The sequence below is a fragment of the Oryza sativa genome, chromosome 1 (assembly GCF_034140825.1).
Source record: "Oryza sativa Japonica Group chromosome 1, ASM3414082v1".
Classification (NCBI taxonomy): domain Eukaryota; kingdom Viridiplantae; phylum Streptophyta; class Magnoliopsida; order Poales; family Poaceae; genus Oryza; species Oryza sativa.
This window is the reverse complement of record NC_089035.1, coordinates 31,463,972-31,489,213: the sequence shown is the minus strand read 5'-3', so window position 1 is coordinate 31,489,213 and position 25,242 is coordinate 31,463,972. Positions and strand designations below refer to the sequence as shown.

Below are 25,242 nucleotides of genomic sequence, written 5' to 3'. Positions count from 1 at the left end.
GTCCGGACGTGCGCGCGTGAGAGGCGGAGACGCGGACGCGTCTCGGGGTTTGCAATTTGCAAGCCTGGCTTGTGCACAGGCGGTTCAGCCCGCCCGTCCGGATTCGCACGGAACAGGCGAGAGATCCGCCGAAGAGATCGAAAATAAAAATCGGGCGAACAGCGACGCGGCGCCGAGCCGATCCCATCCCCGCGAGCTATCCACATGCGCGCGTTTCGTCCGAGCGCGCGCAGACCACGTTCCCGGCGGCTGGCGCGCGGCCTGGACAGGTAGTACAGCCGTGGTCCACGCAAAAATCGCAGGCTCCCTCCGGCCTCGTGCCACATGATTTCAGCGCGCCGCGCGATGCTACTGCGCTCGGTCGCTTTCGCCGGATCCCGGCACGATCCGCGAACCCTTATCGCTTGGGATTATAAGACGACTACGAGCCAAACGCGTCTTTTGGGTGATCGATGATGGATGGCTCTCGCCCAGGCCACCGGTCATGTTTAGTGAGCGGAATAAACATGTGTTGTTCCAAATCCAATGATAATCTTCCGCGCGCGCGAGCCAAGCCGGTCAGAGCGCGGTTGGTTGGCTTGCGCTCTATCCAGGGTCGACGCGTTTTGAACGCACGAAAAGGTTCTAGAGGAAAAATCCTATTTCTACCTGGGAATAGTCTTAAGTCGCAACAAAAAGGTTAGCTAGATGAGGAAAAATTCAGACCTGACAGGAGATAGATGCAGCCGGGAGGAAGGCTCGTACGTGTACGTCGAGCTCAATAATACTTGTAGCAAGCTCGTGTTTGAATGTTTCCGGAAGAGAAGCTCCGTTCCCCAACCACGAGCACAATATGGCTGCGTTCGGCAGCGGAAGAAAGTGAGTGAGTTTGTTTCGATTTTCACGCGCACGCTTCCCAAACTACTAAACGGTATATTTTTTATAAAAATTTTCTATAGGAAAGTTACTTTAAAAAATCATATTAATTTATTTTTTAAAATTTAAAATAGTTAATACTCAATTAATCATGCGCTAATGGTTCATCTCATTTTGCATATCTTCCTAATCTTCTCAATCTCCTCCTCCTCAAACTCACCCTATGTAAACAAGTCAAAAATTCGCTACGGGAGTGAGACGTCATGGAACACTACTTGGGATGATATTTTCATCTTGCCCACCACGCGAAGCTTGAAGCAGTCCACGCCTGGATAAGGAGGATTAAGGATAAGGGGGCATCAATATCCATAGTACAGATTCTAAGCAGCCATCCCTTGACTACAAATCTGAGGTTAATGGCACGGATTAGGACATGCAATTGGCTCGAGAACAAAATGAAAAAAGCGATCAAAAGTGCAAAGACAGCAGGAGCGCATTTCTGGGCTTTGATCTGCAACACAATTTGCATCTCTAGAACGTGGACAGACAGCCTTCGTGCAGAGCAACACGCGGACACGAGATGACGAGTAAGAGATTAGCATGTCGCCGGTTTTGTTGGTCCACTAATCAAACCTGTGGCCATGTCCCCGGAAATGCTGTCCGTGCCATGTGTACCCAGGGCATTCTGTCTCGTCGGTTTATAAAAGCATTTTTTAGATTATTATCAGGAGTTCGTGTTAATGGCAGACGTGCGAGGTGCTGTTGTTGGTTTCGCCCACCGAACATGCACCTTGGCGCGTACACGGATCGCGCGACAGGTGTCCGGTTTTGAACAGCTCACCACGTCGCGTTGGGTTAGGTCCTAGTCGTGTCGAATTATATATGCGTTTGTAGATTATACTATCTACATCAAAATACTTGATTAAGTTCTCAAGTCTTAAAGAAACCCCAGATACATGACAATGTGGCTAAGATCGACAGTATCCTACCGCAGGAACGTGTATCGGCTTCTCTAAGGCTGTGTTTAGATCTAAAGTTTGGATCCAAAGTTTAGATCTAAATTTCAGTCATTTTCCATCACATCAACCTGTTATATACACATAATTTTTCAGTCACATCATCTCCAATTTCAACCAAAATCTAAACTTTACACTGAACTAAACACAGCTCAAGTTGAGCAGCATCTAGTGAGTTCTAATGGACAGGCATTAGCACTGTTACCAATGATGCGATGCAATACAACTTTATTTCGAGCGCTGGACGTATGTTAGTTGCCTCTCGTTTTCTCTCGCAAAATTGCGTGTAATGGAGGCTAAGTAACACAGCGAAGTGCAATCACAGTTGTCATGCGGAAAACCATACACGTGTTACTCACCGAACTCTGATTGGGGGTCCATGGAATCTCAATTTACCCATTGCTGAAACGAGAAACATGAGTATGTGGGGAACCAGTGAGCAGTGATCCTGAAGGAAATGAGGAAAAAGGTCTCTGTTTTGAAAGCTAAGACTGTTCGAGATTACGTAAATTAACAGTTAACTTACAGGACCCCTTGTGCAGCTAGTGCTCCACTCACACTGTTCGTATGCTGAAATTTGTCCCGAATTAGGAGGCACAAGAGTATTTTCTGGCAGTTATCAAGGACTAAAAGAGCCGTAATTCCCTCGTCGACGTAACGGAATTAATACTACTTAGAAATCTCACCATTTCGAACTGTTCAGAAAGTAGAAAAACAACAGGTTGTTATAGTAAAAAATTGAAGGCACCAAAGTTCTACTATTAGCGTGATTTCCCCAAAATACTCCGGGTTAAGTAATGAAAAGGTTTATCCTGAAAGATCTAGTTGCGTTCTACCTCGGCCACCGACTCAGCCTGCAACGAGAATCATAAGCCAACAGTAGCGCGCCTCGTGTCCTCGCTCAGCTCCCCACAAAAAAGAATTAACATGATGAGGCATCATCCTCACCATAACATGCCATGGCCTACAAGTCAGTCTCAGAAAACCAACTTGCCAAAGGGATATAAGAACAAATCTGGGTCCCATTCAACAAACTAAGAAGATAAGATCAGATCAGGGGTACCAGCAGCAGAATCCGGGAAAGCATGTGGAAGTGGCCAACCAACTTTCACGCTCTTTTTTCATTACTTTCTTTTATTTCGGCAAAAACTGGGACAAAGGCACACAAGCAGCCATGCTCATGGGTCCATGTCAGTGTTCTGGAAAAGACCTAACTAGTCCATGTAAACACAACAAATAGGTGATGTCATGGATGCAAATTGCGTAAGATTATATTAGTCAAAGGGCACTGTGCAGTGTTTGAAAGAAGGCAGCTTAGCGTTATCCCATTTCAGCTGGAGCTATATATACACCCACCCTCCCCACCGGACGTTGTAAAGATTGTGAAAGAGAGGAAGCAAGAGAGGAAGAAGAATATATCCATAGTTCTATACACAAAGCGTACCTGTTCTTTCGGTGTCTTTGTTCCAGAAGCCAGAAAAACTGCGAGCATGGGCAAATTCGGTGGAGCTGCGGTCCTTCCAGTATACCGTGAAGAAGAAGATGAAGACTTGTTCGAGACATCATCGTCCATCTCAGGCGACTCCGATGATGAGGCTCAATTTTCAGACAGCGAGGAAGCTGAAGCTCAAGAAGACCAGTTTGCGCAGCAGCCAGCGAGAAGGATGAATTCAGATAGCCTCTACGATCTGTCATCTATGAAGGCACAACTCCCTGTCAAGTAAGTTCCTGGGGAAGAAGAGTTGCATATTAGTATCAATAGATGTACTAGCAAAAGGAAAATTTTCTCACAGGGCAAGTGCTTTGTTGTTCTTTGCAGGAAAGGATTATCCAAATACTACGACGGAAAGTCTCAATCTTTTGCATGTATGTCTGAGGTGAGATGCCTAGAGGATCTACGCAAGAAGGAGAATCCATACAAGAAGATCAAATCATCCAAGAGCTATGTAGCACTGGATGGGAACCAGGAAGCTTGTCATATACCTGGCGCAAACAGCACATCAATAGCCAAGAAGTCTGGAAGTTCTTGCGCAAATCTGATGGCCAGGAATAACACCAAAAGCATGCTCTATAGGCCTCCCCCAATTCCTGTAAACAAAAGCGGATATCATCAGTAGGAACAGTATCGAAATGTTTTTTTTTTGGGGGGTCAGGGTTTCATCTCTGTTCTTTTTTCGTTGAGGATTTTGTTGACAAGCATATTAGCCTGTCACGGATGTAAGAGGATTTCGTTCTCTGCCATATACAGAGAGTCGTCTTGTTCAAGGAGACATCGATTCTGTTTGTAAATACTACAATGAAATTTTTCATTGGACTGCCTGGGGATGATGAACAGCCTTCTGTCGAAATTTAAAGCATATGTCTGCAGTACATCCAATTGCCTTGGTTAAAAGAAGAAGAAGAACAGCTTAACGTTAAGGGAGTCCTTTGGTCATCAAAGATGAAAACAAAAGGAATTCAATTCTATAAATATTCCAGACACACAAATTGTAGCATGGCTGGTCATGAATGTTTGCCAAACCAAAAAATGAACCGAAGCCTAATAGTTCAAAATGTTTTGACTCCAACAGGGCTTCAGATCACATCCCAGTATTATCTTGTGGATAGATGGTGATCAAGTCTTGTTATATGGTGAATCCAGGGCACTGGGGAGAACCAAAGAGTAGATAATCCTATCCCAATACGCCTTAGAGTTAGCAGCTGTTAGAAAGCATAGTCGTAAATAGCCTGTGCGACTCCATCTTCATCATTAGTGGCACCAATTATATTTGCCACTGCTTTGGTTTTCTCAGACCCATTTGCAAGCGCAACACCCAATGATGCTAGCTGTAGCATTTCTATGTCATTTTCTCCATCCCCGATAGCCATTACCTTGCAAAAGAAAAAAATAAAGTTGAAGTTAGAAGGATTGCAGGTGGGCTTTCAATGGTTTGATGGAAGATCAGAGGTCTAATATCCATTTTAAATCTACTTATACCGCTAGATCACTGGGCAATTGGTTTGGAAAACTCAGTGCAGACTTCAAATATTTTATTTTGTGGCATATGTATGACCAAGATTTAAATGACGGTTTTTCATAATTGAAAGAACTAGATAGGTGATGACATCAATTGTATTCCGTCATGCAATAAGATGTAATAGAGAACTAAAGTACTAATACCTCATCCGGACTAATGCAAAGGTGGTCCAAAAGAATCTTCACCCCATTGCCTTTTGAAGTTGCAGGAGGTACAAGTTCAAGCATATCAGGCTGTGCTTGAACCACACGGGCCCTTCCTTCTATTGCCTTTTCCCAGAATGGCCTCAATGCAGAAGAAATTCCCTCAGGAGTTTCAAGGAAGAGCACTTTCTGAACATGAAAATTATAATGCAGTCAGCTAGACAGCTACACATCTTAGCATCGTCAAATTGCTAATAGAGTAATCCCCATATATGAAAATGTCAGCCACAGTCAAAATGAGCAACTTGTTTGTTGCATAAATTGGTTTCTATTACGAATTTCATATTGAGAAATTGACTAGTGGCATTCGATCACGGAAGCCGTTGACAGCAGCACAAATCACAATTTGTTATTCAATTGGAAGTGGTTCATATAGTGGCTGTTTGCGCATTTCTATAAGCCTTGCACATCTATTGAGTAATTAAGCGAAGCAGATCTTTTTGCCTTCAAGTTGCTTCAATGAACATTAATCTTTGATTATCCAAATGGTTGAGATTGTAATATACAACATTGCTGCCAGAAACGTGCATGACGAAACGATAGACATGAGATGCAAGGTGGATTTATAGTTTGTAGCTAGAAGACTCGCTTTATTGCTCTGTGTAGTCTGCACCTTAGATCAATCATCCAAAGGCTAGAAACAATCGAGACGATGTGGTTTTATGAGAAGAGTAATAACTGCATTTAAAGGGTTCCAATTGTATAAGATATATTAACCTAATTTATTTTATGGTTAAGTAAAATACATGGTAGGACTAGGACACCCCCTCCCCCACCCTGTCCAAAAGAAAGCCCGTATTTTTATAGTAACTAAACCAGTAGTTTCTTATTTTATGAACCAACCACTTGGAACAAATTTTGAGAAAATGAATCACCAACCAGAATGTCATCTAGACGGATGCTCTTAGTATTTAAGCAAAGGAACATTAAAATGATTCATGCTGAACTAATCATGAAAGTGTTCTAAAAATTGTTAAGAGAGCACAGAACCTGTATCTCAGCTGTTCCTAAAAGCTGATCAATAGACGAGACTATTTCAGCCTGCAACAAGAGTCACAACTACAGTCAAATTAATAGGAATATGACAGCTAAAATTTACTTGACCAAGGACCAGCAAACACCTTAGGTTCATGATACACATAATGGAGAGAATCAACCAAAGGATCATCATACATAGAGAAGCATCGGTCCTGGCTAAATGCTACTAATGGTACCTTCTGCTCCAAAGAATATAACAATGCCTGCAATAAGCCAATAGTGTCACTACACAGTGCAAGCGCTAACTTAAATTGGTAATGATGGATACTAAGATAATAAAATTATCTATTACTACCTCCATTCCAAAATATAAGCATTTCTGCGAGTTTTTCAAAATGTATCCGGGCATCCCTCCCACCAGATTCATTTTGGAAAACACGCAGAAATTCTTATATGTTGGAACGGATGGAGTAGAAAGATAGACTCTACATTGTCCAGCTAACATCTATATATTAAATGGACATAAGAGGGCATCTAAATTAGTCCATTAGCTGGAGAGATACATCCCAGGTGATATATCATTAAGTAGGCAAACCCTGAAAGTGTAGCCTTTTGGATCTAAATTATTCTTGTATGCACATTTATGGTCTCAATGCCTATAAGGAAGAAAAATGTAGCTTACCTCTCTGCATACTTCTTGATCTAAATTCCTTTTATAAATTTCTCTTCCTTGCAAACCATAAACCAAGAGGCCCTACAGATGAAAGCATCAATCTGATGAGAATGGGAATCATGCACACATGAACAATAAACTGTTTCACTTATCTACTGGATAGGAACAACGCGGTAGTCTTGAAACAGTGAGCTCGGAAAATAAAGGCATAGCACATATTAATATTACAGAATACAAGGTAACATTGACTTAGGGTAGCACATTATAGGACTGAGCAGAAGCACAGACCACCAGGGCCTGATCAAAGGATGTTACAAGGTAATATTGACTGAGCTCGGAAAATAAAGGCATAGCGCATATTAATATACTGAATACAAGGTAACATTGACTTAGGGTAGCACATTATAGGACTGAGCAGAAGCACAGACCACTAGGGCCTGATCAAAGGATGCTGTCATGCTTTTTTTTGTTCTTTTCCATAAAATGTAGAATGTAAGCTTCGAATTAGCAAGGCTGCACAGGCAACATCAGCAGCGGCCTTTCTGTTCTATGAACACAGTATAGCCAGCTTTTGAAACCAGGGAGGTAAGAATAATTGACTTATCTCATGACTAACATTTGCACTTCACTCAACAAATACAAGAAAAAGGCAAAGAATTAAAATGCAAAAGGAAATAAACCTTCAACTATATTTCATTTCATCAAAAGTTTATTTAGGGCACCAAAAGGATGTATTGCAAGCAACATGCATTCAACAGATATTAAAATGCAGGGGGGTAAGAATGATTGCCCTGTCACTTAACCAAATTTCACGCTTTAACTCAATTCAAGAAAAAAGGGCGTAAATTAAGAGTAAAAGAAAAAACATTCAATAATTTTGTTCATTTTACACAGATTTAAGTACGGTGCCATAAAGGTCACAATGCAAGTGGCATGCACTCTTCAGTCAAAAATATGATACAAGGATCTCCATTAGCATATTTGCAACCTATTAGATTATATGCTACCAGGAAGTGTAAAGATGCCGCATTTTCACCACTGTATCCTAAAGTTATTTCTTGAAATATTGTGTTGTCCATGAATACTTTCCACCAACCTGAAGAAATATGCCAGGAGATGATTCTGAGACAATTCCAGTTCTTCCAGACAAGTCAACCATATTGAGAGCATCAATGACAGCCGGCCGTGCCTATTTCCAAAATGAACATGTATGAGAAACAATTATCAGCATTTTGAGTTACTGAAATATGACAGGGCCAAACGTAAATAGGCTGGCAGAACAGAGGGTATTCTTGATTGTCTACTTGTAGTAATTTTTTCCTTTCAGCTCATAAAATGAAAACAATAAACATCAAGTGTCCTCATAGAGGATTTTTATTAACATATTCTACCAAGATTAGCGTAATGCAAGTTTTATAATTGAGACTTGAATCTGGCTTGGCTTGGAAAAGGATGCAGCAATGGTGGAAACAGGGTGATCCAGAAGATCTGGCCTGGGCTGGCAAGGGACAGTTAAGTTATTACAGAAATGAAGAACTTGTAGTACCTTCCCTGTGGCAATAACTATGTTTACTCCCCTTGACCTTGCTTCCCTCAGAGCTTCTGCATTCCTTGCTGTAACTTGACTTTTACTGTTGAGCAGTGTACCTTTTTAAATTAAAAAATATCACTGGTAAATATAAACACATGTCTAGAGTAGTGATATATGCAAAGAGCAAATGATATACCATCCATATCACAGAAGATATATTTGAATTTTGGTCTATAAAATCTTAGGCTTCCAGCTCTTTTTAGACCACTTGTCACTTGCCCTGTAAACATTCTTAGGCAGCAATAGCTACATTATCATCATGTGTGTGAAAGCACCTTTTCAAGATCAAAATAATGGAAAGGATTATAACTACAGAAATCTCAAAAAAGCACACCATCCGATGTTTCTGTATGACGCTTGCCCGAATCAAGAACACTCTTAGCAAGATTTTTCCCTTTCCACCTTAGACTCTTCAAAATGAGCTGCTCCTCCTTCTCCATTTCAACTGCAGACTCATGACTTGTTTGGTGATCAAAACCCAGAAGACGTAGAATTCCACGAACCTAATACAGAGTAAGTAAACAGTCAATTTTGTACCATATTATCTGTGTTTTAGTATGTGTAGAATAACATAGGATTAAGTGATTTGGTAAAAGGAAGTTGGATATTCACCAAGAAAAAGATAACATGTGTATTCAAACCTCTAAACGGTAGGGGGCTAATGACAGTCAATAAGCAAGTGAGCATACCGCTAGTATCCGCACTTCATCAAGAAGTGTATGACCTCGCTCCTCAGCCTGCCTTGCAGCTGTCTCAACTGAGATTACAATATCACCTAACATTAGCTGCGAGAAAATAAATTCAGAAAATACAACAAGATGGCATGTCTAAAAGAACAGCATTCAAATAAAGGATTTTTTTTCCTTACAATAGGAACATCAAGATCAGGAATGTATTGTGACATTGAGAGCATTTCAATACAGCTGTCTTCACCTCTCCATTCTTTGTTAAGGTTCTGGATGAAGTTGTCATTGCATAGCAACACAGAAACTTCAACCTTATCATACCTCCCGACATCACTTATTGAAGTGTCTCGTGTTTTGTAGTTGGAATCCAGAAGCCCATCTAGTGCAATTTTCATCGCCATCGGAACATTTAATTTTAGAATTTCTACAATGTTCTGCATTCACATTACCAGAAGCATAAGTAAACAAAAAACGTCACAAATTGAAAATGCAACATTTCTAGCACACCATTTTATTGGCAAAATATGCAACAGATTGCTCGGAGGGATATAAACTACTAAACCAAAATCAACCAAGGAATTCCACTATAACTTGATGAATAAAATCAAACAACAAAACGACATAATCCGATACCCAAATGCCTAAGCCTAAACCAATTTCAAAACTGCATCACGTCATAATAAAATACCTGCTAACTTAGGTTCTGACTACCTTTCTTCCTTTGAAACGAAGATTTCTGACTACATTGCCCACTTGTTTACCTCTAGATCAAAGAAAGTGTATGCTCAGCTGCCTGAAGGGTGCAATTCGTTTTAGCGAATGGCAAACACAACCAATTCGGGACAACAGTTACGATATGCTAACCATAAATTAGCATACAAGGACTGGAGCAGAAATCACAAGAGTAAAAGTCAGGACTTTCTACATTGATTAGAAATAGTACAACAACGATTGAGCATAAATCATCCAGTAAACCAGAGAATGCCGCGCTATAGCTTGTGAACATTTCAATCTGTGATTCCGGTGACTTCATCTAAAACAGCCACATATTATTGGCACAGAAGTTCCACGAGTAGCGTACGTACCAGCACTTCGGGGTCTTCGGGCGTGTCATCGTCGATGCCGATTCGCGCGTAGAGCTCGATCTCGCTCTCCTTCGGCGCGGGAGGGGGTGAAGGGATGGGGTCCTGGGGCTGCGCACGCCTCGCCGCCGACTGGCCGCGCCTACCCCTGCGGAAGCTTCGGATGCCGGCGAGGAACCCCGCGAAGGGCGGCATCGGCAGCGGCGGTGGCGGCGGCGCCGAGCGCGAGGGCTCTGAGGAGGGCGTGAACCCGCGCCAGGAGAGCAGCGAGGCGGTGGGCGCCGCGGCGGGGAGGGGCGGGCAGCGCATCGGCGCCGAGCGTATCAGCGCCGCGCCGAGCTGCGGCGAGCGCGAGGCGAACGGGAGGGCGCGCGACACGATCCGTGCCATGGTCGTCGAGGCCGACGACGAGGAGCCGCCTCCTCCGGCGGCGGCGGCGGGAGAAGAGAGTGGGTGAGAAGGAATGGGGTTGGGCGGAGGAGGAGGGTTTTCGTGTTGGTCCGTTTGATTTTCTTCTGCGCTGCGTATTATATCCTGGGTCTCGTTCGGGCCGTCCATTTCGTATCCAACGGTCTGTGTTTTGCTCCGGCCCACCGTGTCCGTGCGGGATCTCTTCTCCGATTCGCAGATTTTCGGGCTCTTTTATATCGTCAGTAGTGATCAGTGAGTTGCCCATTTATTTGGAGAACTGCAGTACGAGTTTTGGAGGCTTACGCAAAAAATCATGCATTATTTGTTTGCTCCGCATGAGCATGCAAATTTCGTTTCTGTAGGATGGAGTGTTTGGTTCAAAACCTTAACGGGATTTCGAGCTTCAGCGTATATTCCCTGGAATATGTTGAGTATCTTTTGTCTAAGGGGGCATTTGCAAATTTGCTACTGGTTTTTTCAATATTGTAAGGATGCCACTCGAATAATAGTTCTAGTGGTATTTTTGTAATTTTCTAATGACAGTTTTGCAATAACGATTCAAAATAGTGGTAAATTTGCAATTGCCTCTTTGTCTATCTGAATCTCGAACCTTTTGCCATGGTATATGTATTCTCCAATCGATCGTAGATATTTTTTACATTTAGGATAAATTATGGTCAAATTTTGATACTTTGGGCACTGATTTTATAGTAAGACAGGTTTATAAAAATGAGTTGATGGTATTATGATATAGTTTGAGTAAATTGTAGTGGTGATACATAACCTTGTTATGTGAATGTAATTTAGTACATTAACCTAACTTATAGAACGCTCGCTTTGATACACGAAATTGTCTAATTCGTGTGAACAAGGACCAAAATGGCTTGGTAATGTTAATTTTATCAAGTTGATGTTAATTAGGATGTGACGTACACACATACAGTGAGTATGCATAAGACAAGCTATAATTATAAACATCTCTACTTTCCTTCATCGTTGAAACTATGAATTTCATATGTTTCTAACCCATGTATCATAGCTCGGTTTTTCATATCTTTGTCTAGTTCTATATAATCACTACGCCTCATTTTGTCTTTTTACTGAATATATGCATGTCTAAGGTGGTGTTTAAATCTCCAGAAGATGAAGATGAAGATAAAGATAAAGATTAAGTGTTTCACATATAACGAGGTGGTAATAACGTGTGATTAATTGAGTTTTAATTATTACAAACTTGGAAAATGGATTAATCTGATATTTTAGAGCAACTTTCATATAGAAAATTTTCGCACGAAATGTACCATTTAGCAGTTTGAAAAGCGCGCCACAAGTATCCAAAATTTAATCCTATGATGGTAGAAGAAACGAACAGGACCTAAAAGGCAAACTTTTTAGATACTCCCTTTGTCCCATAATATAAGGGATTTTGGATAGATGTGATATAATAAATCTGAACAGACTATCTGTCCAGTTTTATTGTACTAAGATATGTCACATCCACCAAAATCCTTTTTATTATGAGACAGAGTGAGTATATATTTGCATAGTATCCTAATCAACACCTATAAAATCTATAAGATTAGCCATGTAATAATGTCCTTCTAATCTTGGTTCGTGCACCCTAGGTAAGATCGTACAACAAAATAATCGGAGTAAAGTATACGGGCGGTCCTTAAACTTGTAGGGGTGTGTCATCTAGGTCCCTAAACTCTCAAAATGCATATCCAAGTCCTAGAACTTGTCATAGTGTGTCATATAGGTCCCAAATCGCCACAACCCCTTCAGCATTCTATGTGGCGTTGATGTGGCATACCACATGGACATGCCGTGGCATCATTTTGACTGACAAATAGGACCCATTTAAATTTTTTTTCTTTTTCTTTTTCCCTTTCGTCTCCTTTCTCTGTGACCCGAGCAAAAGAAAGGAAAAAAAAAGAAGAATGAGAAGAAAACGAAAAAGAAAAATAAAAGAAGAAAAAAAATAAAAAGGACACGTCACGTCCATGTGGTATGCCACATCAGCACCACGTAGGATTCTAGAGGGGATGTATCGATTTGGGACCTAAATGATACACTTTGACAAGTTTTAGGACCTGATATGTATTTTGAGAGTTTAGGGACCTATATGACACAACCCTACAAGTCTAAGGACCGCTAATGCACTTTACTCAAATAATTGTTTTATAAGTTAGTGCACTAGATTACACATACCTGATAAGTTCGTGTACCGCCAATGCGATTTACTCATATAGCTTTTTTGTTTTAAACTATATATTTAAAAAATTACTGATTGTTAAAGTTTCAAAAGTTTGTTCAGATATAGTACTAAAAATCAAATATTTATGATTCGGAGAAGAACATTTCTTTGAATAGTATCTAAACCTGGAAATTAGTTTTTCTTTTTTGCGAGGAAAAGGAATATATTACTCAGGATAATAGTCCTCGCTTACAAGATGAGAAATAAAAGAATAATCATTTTCTAAACAAAATCTAGAAAGGGACTCACAGCGGCCCTTAATGGCTAGCGTATGACTAACAAGATTTTGGCTACAATGAATTTTCCAAAGCAAAATCTCCCTTTTTCCAGAAAGCAAGTCTGCAACCTCTCTGACAATGTAGGCTAACTCGGGCATCTCCCTCTCCTTGGATTGGATCTTCTGCAACGCTATCAAAACCTTAGCAAATCGATCCTTATAAAGGATTTTTTTCAACCGAGTCCTTTTCTCCCCCGTAAACATTCCAAGGAAACTTCTGTAGATCAGATCTCCAGAAAACCAGACGCTAACCGATCCGAAGTGGGTTCACATCGTCTGCCGTTTTGGCTGACGGCAAACATTGCCGTTACATTCATCCCTGCCACACATCTTTTTATCAACGGATGCATGCAGTGGTCCCACCATTTGTGATTAATTAGGGACTACTAATCAGCAGAATCACTTATTTCTCTTTCAAAGAAAATCAGCAAATAGAATCTCAGGGGCAAAGCGCGCGAGAACAAAAATAGAGCAGAGGGAAAGCTCATGCTTTTTGGCGCCAAGAAATGGATCAACTGACAGAAGCAGAGCAGAGCAGAGCAAAATACTACAGCAAAGCAAGCTTCTGTTATACTAAGAAGCTATTCAAATACCTGAACAATAGTATATGTCTTATAAAATATTTAAGTATTTATTTGACAAAAATAGCATTGCTGCACTACTACTATGTCCCAGATAGAGTATTTTTCATCCAAAAACTAGCAGCGAAATGAAGCTACTGCTGAAATCCTTCATAATACAACTCACATCCATCTGATAAAAGATTTTGTTGTTCTGGTTCTGCTGTTCCTGGGTGAATAGACATTTGGTGTCGATCCATATTCTTGGCGCCAAAAAGCAGGAGCTTTCCCTCTGCTCTGCTTTTGTTCCCGCGCGCTTTGCCGCTGAGATTCTATTTGCTGATTTTTTGGGAAGAGAAATAAGTGATTCTGTTGATTAGTAATCCCTAATTAATCACAAATGGTGGGATCACTATATGCAGCTGTTGACAGAAGGATGTGTGGCAGGGATGAAGGCAACGGCAATGTTTGCCGTCAGCCAAAACGGCAGACGATGTGAACCCATCCAAAGTATGTCTGGTACGCTATGGAATTTGCCACAGGGAGCATGGGCTCTAGGCCGAATACCAACAACTTCAGGTCTTGGAAATTTCATTTGAGATACCCGGCAGCATCGAAAGCCTATTGTAGGGCTAGATGATCCACCATAATCCCATCCGGCAAGGATCTTGCCAAAAGCAGGCGTAAAACCTGCAGACTCCATAAGCACATCGGAGAAAGTCTCCATCAAACTCCATCGCCAAGGAGGGAGGAAGGAAGCTGTCACCCAGTCGCCTGGGCATCGCCCCAACCCTAACCCAAACCCTAACATGATTACATGAAATTAGTTAGTATTAGATTAGAAGGGTGCGATCTGTATACAAGTACGAAAGAACTCAGTTTAAAGGTCAGCTCCGAGTAAACTTTTGAAAGTTATGTGTGCCAAAGGTTCCATTTGGTTAGCTTGCTTTAGGATTCATTAACATTTTATAATTTTCAGGGTTATGGATACCACATACCTAACAGTAGTTAACTAAATCTCGGTAGTACCCACCACATACCATATCTTATACGGAAACAACTTTCGGATATAGGAAGAGTTCCGCATAAGGAATGATAAATAGAGTTCTACATGGAAACGACAAGGACTACTATTCATATTGGTTTCCCTAGTTCTACTTGGACAAGGGGACACCTATGGGTATAAATACAAGGCCCCCTAGGAGGAGAGGAGACACAATCAACATACACAGAACAACAAAAGCCACAACATACAAGCCAACATACACCAAGACACGCCGCCGGATATCGACATCAGAGATATGCCTGGACTGACCCTATCCGGTACCTACAGAGGCCAGCTGTAGGGATCTAGCGCTGTCTTTAATCTCGTCGGGCACGGATTCGAGGAGGAAGACTACCCTGTTGTCGACTAAGTGACGATATTTCAAACCACTATGTCGACAACAGATAGATAGGCTACCCCAAATATTGTACTGGTGTGATTATGGTGAATAAGAGCAACGACCGGCTTCGGTCAACAGGATGTAGGGTTATTACCTGACAATTCAGGGGCCCGAACATGTATAAAAATTATCGTCTCTGTCTCTTTTACCTAAGTCTCGTATATATCCTGGTACCAACGATCCCCATACTATACAAATACCAGAATCGTGACATCAAACATCGACAATAATAGAGATTGCTAAAGGACGCTCCATCTTGTTTACAAACAAGGTCAAAATGATTTGAAATCACCACATTAACACAAAACAGATATCTCCCAAAAAAAACAGAGAGAGAAGAAACCTACATCAGTAACCATGAAGGATCTACATTATTATAACGGTGTAGAATGCAGATTGACTGCATATATATTATATTTATTGTAGCTGTCACAGTTGTGTGTGTATGTGCGTGTGTGTATATATATATATACACACACACACAAGCAAAATGCCCGTGCATCGCTACGGGTAAAAGACATATAAAATATTTTATTAGGCTACATATTGATAAGAAATTTCAATGACAATTCGGATGGATAAAAACCACTATTGCATACTGAAATACTTGCTCTTTTTCAACTCCCGCGTGGTAAAGTGCGCGATCTCCTTTTTCTAAAATTATACCTGGGCTCGCGTACAAAGTGATTGTGTCACGCGTAGATGACATATAGGCAGTCGAGGGAGAAGACGTAGGCGCTGGTACCAACCCATCACTGATTGAGAGAAGGGAGAACCAGAGAAGGGACAAGGGAAGAGCAGGTGCGTTAAGTGAATGGCAAGGCGGATAATTCCCTTCTAACTGTCAGGGTCCTTACCGAAGCGAGTTAAACCGTTAGATGATTCAATCGGACGATTCAACATGGTCCGTGTAGGCGACGAATGAAAAGGAGTGTGATGATCGGAAAAATCCGTTTTTTTAAGTAGGAAGGGATAAAAGTTCGTGTATTGGTACTCGGGCAGAACATCCTTGAATGAAAGAAGCATCGGCATGCATCAACAAAAGCTGCCCGTCCTCCCTGCTCGCATCTCCTTAGCCTAGCCCATCTCTCATCCAAGCTAAGTTTGACATGCCCGAGGAGATACACATGCATATGTTTGGTTGCTTACACGAGAGATACGGTTTGGAAGAGATTTTGTTTGGATGATTTTATGGATGATCACTTCTCTTTATTTAGTTAGGTGAGGTTATCTATAAAATATCATATTAACATCTGATTCAATTAATTAGGTGTACTCTTCAACATGCAAAATATGATTTTTTTACTAATGTGTAAATCATTGTTCCCAAAAGATGTGAAAAAAAAACCACATATACAGTATGTGTGTGTCAAACCTAGCTAATGCATCACAGCTAGTATATGTGTGTGTCAAGCAGTAGCAGTAATCTACAGTTAGGCTAATCTGATCTTAATGATCAAGACACGCATGAGTGAGTAACAAAAAATGCATTGTCTTAGAAAAGTGGGAACTGGGAAGCTTGCGTGTGAGCGCCTGAGCGGTAGGAGAAGAAAAAAAGAAAAAAAAAACAGAAAAGGAGCGTTGTTTCCTCGCCGCCCCCGATAATTATCCGCATGTGCAGTTAGTGAAAAAAAAAAACAAAAAAGGAGCATCGTTCCTTCATCCTCTTTCCTCGTCCTCATCGCCACTCGTCATTCCTCTCAGCTCGCCGCCCCGATTCATTTGCTTGCCGCCGGATCTGACGCCTTTGGACTCGTGGCCAACGAATCCCGCGGCGGGAGGAAGGAGAGTGTGCTGAATCCCGTTGGATTCGGCCGCCTAGAGGCCGGCGGACACTGGATCCAACCGCCTTGAAGCCAAAGGCCGCCCGATCCACAGCGCAGCAGTGGCGGCGGCGACGGCCTCAGCCTAGAGCTAGCAGTGGTGGTGGTGACGGCCTCATCCTCCGACGAGCAGCGGCGGCCTCCCCCTTCTCCTTGATGGCCGCATGGTAGGTGTGGATCGAAGGTGACCACGGCTGAGAGGGAGATTGATGATGGTGTTGGCGGTGAGTCAGTTTGGTTCTCCTGTTATTTTGTTGAATGTCTAATATGGCAGAAGAATTTTGATCCGTGATTTGGTTCTGCTGTTGTTGATGACGTTGACGGATAATTGAATCAATGTAAATTTCCTCTTCTTGATTTCTAAGGTGCTTCTCATCTTTGACCTGTGGATGTGGAATTTTTTTTCCTAACTTATAAATGTGGATGGGGGATTTGGGCAACTGTGGATGTGTGATTCTTCGTAATCTGTAATCGTGGATGGGGATCGAGGGGGGGGGGATGTTTACAAGATTGGGTTATCTTGAGGGAATTTTGGTTGTAATTTGTGTGTTTATGTTTTCGATTCGGTTAGCTTCTCATACGGGCATTGAGACAGGGAAGCGGGGAAATTCACATCGATGTGACGGACAAAAACGGATTGGCTCGGATAATGTGACGATTGGAAAAAATATGAATCTTTTAATTAGTTAAGATATAGATATAGATATATATATATATTTTTTCAATCTTTAACAATAAGCAAAGGAATTGCAAACATAGTACACGTTGAGCCGCCGCAGCCGCACAATTGTGCCGGAAAATTCAGTTAGTTATATAGTTTGTCTGCCACTTCTAACCAAATTCTCTACCTACCAACATGCTCCATTATCCATAGAAACCTAACTAAAGATCACACAACCAGCAAAGCAGCGCAGTATCCAGCATCCAGCCACAAGAAAACATGACGAGAACAATGCTGACAAGAGCGGTACCTACCGGAGAGCAGTCGTCCTCGGAAGCACAGGCGCAAGACTTTGACAAGTGCCAAGACTGTGATGTGCCAAATAGCAGGGAACATTGCCCCCCTAGAAAAAAAAGGTACTACGGAGTAGCAGCAGACAAATAGTGACATGGAACATGGACATCTTTTTATTCCGATCGGAGAAACAACCATTAAGTGAAATCTCACGTTTTCAGGGTTAAAAAACAAGGACAATCCGCACATCCACATCTCTACACTCTCCAAACTCACTATGCACACATTTTCTTCCCGGTGGCATTGCCGCGATAAGAGAAAGTAGAAACATCACTGTTTCTACCATGTCTAACAGGCTAACTGCCTATTATTATCTACTACTATGTACCCTTGATTCACAGCATTGAAAACTGCATAAAAGCCTGCTGGTTTACCTAGCAGGCCCGAACCTCAGCAAACCGGCTTGGGGTTGGCTCACAATTGTTGGTAAGTTTCAGAGATCCAAAGAGACATGATAGTCTTCTCATGATGGGCTTCCGGCTGACTATCACTTCCAACGACACAACGTCCTTCCTGGTATCGGCATAAGTATCATATCCCTCGAGGTCCGCTTCTGTTATGAGTACTGCGTCAGTACACACTGTAGGGCTCGTTGGCCTGGGTAACATTACTTGACAAAGGGGTAAACCACTATCTTCGTAATCAAGCTCCATGGAGTAGTAATCATCAATTTCTGAGTTGGTGATGCAGTCATCCCCGGCTTCTAGAAAATGGCCCAGGTTTTTACTCTGTATTGGAAGACGCCCGGTGGTGAGGGTACTAAAAACGTTGACAGCCTGCACAATCATGTCGTTGCATGAAGCAGCTTAGCATTTGTAGGACTGTAGAGTAATAGCTCTCACTTGGACAAAATGCAATAACAAAAGACGTCCCCACACCTGCCACTGCGATGGTGCCAAAAGTACTCTAGGCCTAATGGATCGGACATGATCTAATGCTGCTTCTGGACTCATGCTCCGATATTTAATCTGCAAGACAAGTAATCTGTCATCAGCAAAATGGAGCGAAAGATATACAATATTGAGTTGCTTTAATTATTGTTTATCCTACCAGATAACACAAAACAATAGTCGTGCTACGCCCTCTTCCAGCTTTACAGTGAACATAAGTAATGCCACCTTCTGATGCATTCCCTGAAAAAAAGAGCCAAAGTTAATATCCAGTTGAGGTCAGCAAAAATTGTCTGCATAAATGGCTACAATGCAGAAAGTGTGTAAAAGCAGGTTTCCTTTCCTGCCAGCAGATATATTAATAATTTCACTTAATAATCATGGTGTATGGTAGTATTATATTGCACTGACAGCTAACAGATCCTTCTCATCCCATGGTTGGAACTTGGAGATGGGATGTGAATTAGAACATGTCGCTGCAACTTAAATTTGAACACCTACTACACCAACAACTAATTGGCCATGATCGCAAACCAAATTCCATATCCATTAGTTGAACGCAGCTATCACCTGCTCCACAAAATCAGAGTTGACTGCAACTAGCTTGACTTCCCTTAATCTGACTACCGGTAGTAGTTTTGTTACCTAAACCTATGTCATTGTTTACATGCGGAAGAACAATATTTCATACTAGTGTTCGAGAAAAAATAAATATTCCATACTACAGAGTCATACAGGCATTAAAAAAATCGAAGTGTAAAAGTGACACACTTAGGACCATGTTCAACAAAGGGCATGAAGCCATTAACATTGGCCACCTTTAGGACTATATGTTGATATGTTCCACAAAGGGCATGAACTTACGGTGGATAAAATCTATGGCTTGACAAATATCCTGGAGGGCTGGTGCAAACAGGTAGTCTCTTGTGGGAATAATAAGGTGGTCAATCCCATGGGCCTGCAAAAGTAGGACTTGTTACTCGTCAGGAGGATCTTGCATTGTTGATTGCAAACACAAAATAAAGTGATTGAAAATCCCCTGAATGAATCAAATGAATAAAATTATGCTTTAAACTCAACGAGAAGATGTCTGACAACAAAAGACTACATCATACACTCTCACAACGAGTAAATAATGAAGACCAAGTCTTTCCTTCTGATTGAGTAGCGAATCAAGGTTCACAACACAAATGAAATCATGTACTAAGCTAGGAAATCAAGTGATAAGAGATTTTACCTGGTATAAAGATGTTGGGACCAGGGTCTCATAAGCCTCATTCAATGTTACAACTCCCTGAACTCCAAGTTGCTTCAAACGTGGAACATCACTTGGGAAAGGAACAGCACCTAGCAAAATATACTGCGGGTGGAGATTGGACAAATTAGTCGGTGAGATCTTTATAGCACAGACTCAATTAAGAGTACTAAATTATGTAAAACAACAGTGTAACAAAGAACGGCAACTAAAGCCATGTCCACAAATCCCTCCACATGCCAAACTAAACATCATATGAGACTTACTGCAGTCTACACTAGTAATTTACCAAAGAACAGGCCGAAATAACGTACGCACTTGAAGATAATTACTCAAATTTCTTAGACAAAATGGAGCCTTAATGGAACAACCACAGGAACACAATCACTGCTCACGGGGAAGCGAAGGGTATTACTTCAGGGGGAAAAAAAGGCAATGAAACTCTCCCCGTAATATCCAAGCATAACAAAACCAACCCCCAAGTGAACAAATCCCACAGAGATAAGTCAACAGCCACCCTAACAGTCACGAGTAAACCAAAAGCGAAGCCTATAATCGCGCGAGGCTTGTAGAGAGTTTAATCACGCGAGTCGAATTCAGACGCAAGGAAAGAGGGGGCAAACCCACCTGGTCGACTCGGTCCCACCACCGGAACTCCGCCTCGAACCGGTTGCGCAGCACGTTGTAGAGCAGCGTCGGGTAGAACAGCACCCTGGCGCCGGCGCCGACGAGCGCACGCTTCGCGCTCAGCCGCGCTACCACCACGCCGCCGCGGACGCTGGCCTCCTCCACCACCACCTGCTGCTCCTCCTCCCCTTCCGACCGCACCCCGTCACACTCTCCCAGCTCGCTAATCCTCATGCCCCTCCTCCTCCTTCCCCCACCAGCTTCAACCCTAGCGCCGCCGAGACGACTCCAGCGCCCTCTCGCCCTTCCAGAGCCGGCAGATCCGCAGGGGGCGCGGGAGAGAAAGCGCGCGGATCGGGAGGTGGTGATGGCGAGTTGCGGCTGCCTCGCGGGACGCGAGAAATGGGAAGAGCGCCTGCGCCGCGGTGTCTAAAACCTCGGTAGAGGCGGATGCGGAAACAGGTGGCAATTTTGCTGAATCGGAGAGAGGGCCAGGGGAGACGGTCTGGTCTCGCTGGTTCGTGGTTTTTTGTTGGTGAGAGAATGAGAGATGGAATTTATTGGTGGAGGAAACGTGGTGTGTGTGCTCTTTCGCGTCAGGCCCTTCAACAGCTGCATAATTGTGCTCTTTGATGGTTGGATGGTTTGGTAGGTGCAACAACAATTCCTCAACGCGCAGCGTTTTGTTCATGCTATTGAATTAAGAGGTTCATTTTCTAGAGTACATGTAAAAGATTTTCGTGTCCCGCTTGCGTTAGGAGAAGAAAAGGGAGCACAACAGAACCCAAACATAATGGTACGGAGGGAATGAAGAGTTTTTTAGAGGTCCATGCTCAGTATACTTGAAATGTTTAACTGATGCGTCTAATGTTCTCCTTCTCCATACTCCAAGAGGTACTCCCTCCGTTCTATAATATAAGGGATTTTGAGTTTTTACTTGCACTGTTTGATCACTCGTCTTATTCAAAAAATTTTAGAATTATTATTTATTTTTTCTGTGACTTACTTTATTATCTAAAGTACTTTAAGCACAACTTTTCGTTTTTTATATTTGCACAAATTTTTTAAATAAGACGAGTGGTCAAATAATACAAATAAAAACTCAAAATCCTTTATATTATGGGACGGAGGGAGTAGTTGTTTAGTGGGGATTGAGATCCGATGCAGACACAACTGCACCATAGGACTGCATGTATTGTAACCGTTCATTTTAATGATCAAAAGCTCATATTTACCGCTCCACTACTCAAACAGTAGTACATAAAACAATATTTTATACTATAACAGTTTTTGCTACATTGCCAAGCTAATATGTAGTACCGTTTAATTTCAATCCAATACAGCAGCTGCAAATTATTTAAGTTACAGTCAATACTATGACTGCAGCTGATTCAGATCCGTTTAGTGGGATACACAGTCAATACTCAATGACATGTTTTAATTGTAACGGAATAACATCGAGTCACAAAAAATACTTATTAATTTGTTAAAAATAAAAGAATATACAAAGGTGCCGAACATGGTAGTAGACAGCTCTTCCAGGGGTTGTTAAGGATATCTTATTAAGTTGAGTCAATCCGTTCTATGCCATTAACAATTGTGTGGGTTCTACAATATGCCACTAACAAATTTAGTTCTACAATATACTACCGAACAATCCATTTTCTCCTTATATGCCATCGTTGTTAGTCAGCCATTAGTTTTATTAAAAACTTTGTGCAAATACATAAGATATAAATTATGCTTTAAGCACTTTTAGTGATAAAACAATCACAGTAAAAATAAATGATAATCATAAAAAAATTAAGTAAGTCAAATGATCAAATATGTGTCAAAAGTTAAAGACGACTTTCATTAAAAACCAGATGTAATATTTAGGCTTTGTTTGGCTAATGAGTTAGGGAAATAATTTCCTACCCACAAAAGACATCTTTAAATTCCAACCATTCATTATCCCTTTTCTATTTAATCCTAACCACTGGTGGAGAAAGCCTTTTTACTCCCAGTTGGTAACCCCCATATAGTCCCGGTTTTTCAACCGGGAGTATGAATCCAGGACTAAAGATCACTATCTTTAGTCCCGGTTCAAATACCCGGGACTAAAGATCGATCTTTAGTCCCGGTTGGTGTTACCAACCGGGAAAAAAGAGAGGAATCTTTAATCCCGGTTGATAACACCAATCGGGACTAAAGAGAGAGTAGCGCTTTTTTTTTCTTTTGCCAGATTTAATCTCTATATTTTCTCCCAAATCTAGTGCCATGTATATCCCTAAATCAATCCCCAAATCCCCAATTCAAAGTAACATCCCAAATCTTAAGTTACTTATAAACATAAATCAAATACATCACAAATCCTAAAAAAATATACTCAAATCAAATACATCACAAATCCTAAAAAATACACACAAATCAAATACATCATAGATTATACATCTCATATCCATGCAACGAATCACAAAATTACACATCCCAATCAATCACAAATTGTAAAAAAAAAGAAAAAAAAAGAAAAGAGACCGGCCGGCAGTTGAGAGGGCAAGGCCGCCGCCGGGCGCACCCCCGCCGGCCGCCGCTGCGCGCGGCACTGCCACCGCCCGCCGCGGCCCCGCCGGCCACCGGGTCGGATGGGAAGTGAGGAGGGGAGGAGGAAGGGGAGAAGGGGGAGGAGGAGTTAGATCTGTGAAGAGGAAGGGGAACAGATCTGTGAAGTGTAGGAGAGGATAAGGGATAGAGATTATATACTACGTATTAAATTTTAGTCTCGGTTGGTAATATTAACCGGGACTAAAGATCAATATAATTTTTAGTCCCGGTTAGTATTATCAACCGGGACTATAAAGATGATCTTTAGTCCCGGTTGGTGTCACCAACTGACACGTGATGAACCGGGAGTAAAGATGATTTTTAGTCCCGGTTGTTGTGTTTTTAGTCCCGGTTGATTTTTAGTCCCTGTTTTTATTGCAACCGGGACTATTGTGGATTTTGGTCAACCGACCAAAGATGGTTTCTCCACCAATGAACGCTTCATTTATTTTCCAATCCTAATCCTACCTCTCATTTTTCATTATCCAAACATACCCTTAAAATGAGAGAGAGAAAGAGGGACGGAGGGAGAGGATGGGATATTTGCAAAGGGACGAATCATGATGTCATGCTGATTCTTCTCAACCGGAGCTCAACAACCAACTCATGTTTTTGCATACCGAAGTGGCAAAGAATGAAGATTTCACGGTTGATAAAATAAAGAAACATGATCCCTTTTGTGGTTGATAAGTGGAGAGGTTAAGAATTATTAATACTGGAGAAAATTTCATCATTATTCTATTTTTTTTCTCAATGATGTTAGACTAGATAAACACCGAGAAACGACATATCAAGACAAAGTCTAGTATGTATGTGTGTACAGCTGGACTACTATACTATTTTAAAGAAATACTCCCTCCGTCCTCTAGTATAAGGGATTTTGACATTTTGCTTACACTGTTTGACCATTCATCTTATTCAAAAAATTATGGAATTATTTTTTTTACTTACTTTATTATCCAAAGTATTTTAAGCACAACTTTTCGTTTTTTATATTTGCACAAATTTTTTTAATAAGACGAGTTGTCAAACAGTGCAAGCAAAATATCGAAATCTATATTATAGTACGAAGGGGGTTTAGGTTTTAGAGTTTAGGGTATAGTACTCACGGTAAGTTTAAATCTTCCGTCGTTTTGTCCAACCAATTTATTGACACGTTTTTCAATAACCATACCACTATGATATCATTGTACATAAATCATTGACATGGCAACTGCTAGTACTAACCAAAAGTTGTCAGGATAGCTACACCTGAGAGAATGTTAGACGAAATAAGGGAGGGAAAAAGGGTGGCAAGTCCATTTTGAGAGTGCAATTAGAAAGCTGAGTACATTGCAAATCGACAGCAAAGGACCATCATTATGGACAAGTTCTAGGTTGTGAACGTAAAAAGGCCTAATCACCAACTCCGCCCATCAATGCTTTCCAGGGGTGTAAATGATATACTAAACCGCATAAAACCACAAATCTTTTGGATTTTTTTTCTCATTTCCTCGAGGCCTTATTCGATTAATTTTTATGAGGGAGGGATTAGAGAGAATTTATTCCACACCTATTGTGGTGTGGAATTATTCCTCCCGTCTTTAATCCTATCTAAACCGAACAAGGCCCTATTGTGGTGTGGAATTATTCTTCCACAGTCCCCTCCAATATTTTTCAATCCCCTTCAAACCGAACAAGCTCTCACGGCTGCCACTCAGCCACTCACATCTTCTAAGGGTGCGTTTGGTTTACGGTCAAGGTTAGATAGGATATGGCGGTCCATAATTTGCTGGATTTGACGATCCAGTTTTTTGTTTGGTGGAGTGAGTATATTGATCCAGTTTTTTATTTGGTTCTAGGGATGAAGGTGGATTTGGTGATCCAATTTTTTGTTTGGTTAGAGGGAGTAGGATGGATGAATGGCTGCAATCACCCCTTCATTAGAGAGGGTGAGTATACCCCTTCAAAATCACCAAACCCACAAAATTATCAATCTATATATTAAAAAAATATAGA

The 25,242-nt window shown here is 41.5% G+C and overlaps 3 protein-coding genes and 1 long non-coding RNA gene across 5 annotated transcripts; 1 reads left to right on the top strand and 3 right to left on the bottom strand.

Moving 5' to 3' along the window:
• Window positions 1-3,246: 3,246 nt before the first annotated feature.
• Window positions 3,247-4,180, top strand: LOC4327202 (protein OXIDATIVE STRESS 3). Its single transcript, XM_015759115.3, has 2 exons — window positions 3,247-3,591; window positions 3,691-4,180. Exons 1-2 carry the CDS (start codon window positions 3,362-3,364, stop codon window positions 3,986-3,988), a joined length of 528 nt encoding a protein of 175 aa, XP_015614601.1. The 5' UTR covers window positions 3,247-3,361; the 3' UTR covers window positions 3,989-4,180.
• A 132-nt stretch (window positions 4,181-4,312) lies between these two features.
• Window positions 4,313-10,603, bottom strand: LOC4327201 (endoribonuclease YBEY, chloroplastic). 2 transcript variants are annotated; one of them, XM_015759097.3, is made up of 12 exons: window positions 10,105-10,603; window positions 9,202-9,453; window positions 9,023-9,118; window positions 8,668-8,836; window positions 8,470-8,553; window positions 8,289-8,389; window positions 7,839-7,931; window positions 6,752-6,823; window positions 6,213-6,332; window positions 6,082-6,132; window positions 5,032-5,220; window positions 4,313-4,742 (listed from the first exon to the last, which is right to left on the bottom strand). In XM_015759097.3, exons 1-12 carry the CDS (start codon window positions 10,489-10,491, stop codon window positions 4,575-4,577), a joined length of 1,782 nt encoding a protein of 593 aa, XP_015614583.2. In that variant the 5' UTR covers window positions 10,492-10,603; the 3' UTR covers window positions 4,313-4,574. The 2 variants fall into 2 exon arrangements, with proteins under 2 accessions (XP_015614583.2, XP_066159943.1); XM_066303846.1 differs by lacking the exon at window positions 4,313-4,742 and having other exon boundaries at window positions 4,885-5,220.
• Window positions 10,604-13,593: 2,990 nt separating this feature from the next.
• Window positions 13,594-17,931, bottom strand: LOC136351627 (uncharacterized). Its single transcript, XR_010734773.1, has 2 exons — window positions 17,850-17,931; window positions 13,594-14,410 (listed from the first exon to the last, which is right to left on the bottom strand). It is a non-coding gene; the product is annotated as an uncharacterized lncRNA (long non-coding RNA).
• A 48-nt stretch (window positions 17,932-17,979) lies between these two features.
• On the bottom strand, window positions 17,980-21,103 carry LOC4327199 (phosphatidylglycerophosphate phosphatase PTPMT2). Its single transcript, XM_015759088.3, has 6 exons — window positions 20,662-21,103; window positions 20,017-20,139; window positions 19,644-19,737; window positions 18,940-19,022; window positions 18,768-18,857; window positions 17,980-18,665 (listed from the first exon to the last, which is right to left on the bottom strand). The coding sequence occupies exons 1-6, from the start codon at window positions 20,893-20,895 to the stop codon at window positions 18,264-18,266; spliced, it is 1,026 nt and encodes a 341-aa protein (XP_015614574.1). The 5' UTR covers window positions 20,896-21,103; the 3' UTR covers window positions 17,980-18,263.
• Window positions 21,104-25,242: the final 4,139 nt, after the last annotated feature.

Bases quoted from the DNA above. Each gene is read 5' to 3' on its own strand.
- LOC4327202 (XM_015759115.3), top strand. From the start codon at position 3,362: ATGGGCAAATTCGGTGGAGCTGCGGTCCTTCCAGTATACCGTGAAGAA. The intron at 3,592-3,690 runs GTAAGTTCCTGG...TGTTCTTTGCAG, and splicing joins AAGGCACAACTCCCTGTCAA to GAAAGGATTATCCAAATACT.
- LOC4327199 (XM_015759088.3), bottom strand. From the start codon at position 20,895: ATGAGGATTAGCGAGCTGGGAGAGTGTGACGGGGTGCGGTCGGAAGGG. The intron at 20,140-20,661 runs GTGGGTTTGCCC...CTCCACCCGCAG, and splicing joins GGTGGGACCGAGTCGACCAG to TATATTTTGCTAGGTGCTGT. The intron at 18,666-18,767 runs GTGTGGGGACGT...ATGATTGTGCAG, and splicing joins TGGCACCATCGCAGTGGCAG to GCTGTCAACGTTTTTAGTAC.
- LOC4327201 (XM_015759097.3), bottom strand. From the start codon at position 10,491: ATGGCACGGATCGTGTCGCGCGCCCTCCCGTTCGCCTCGCGCTCGCCG. The intron at 9,119-9,201 runs GTAAGGAAAAAA...ATTTTCTCGCAG, and splicing joins CTGATCTTGATGTTCCTATT to CTAATGTTAGGTGATATTGT. The intron at 8,390-8,469 runs GTATATCATTTG...TAATTTAAAAAG, and splicing joins TATCTTCTGTGATATGGATG to GTACACTGCTCAACAGTAAA.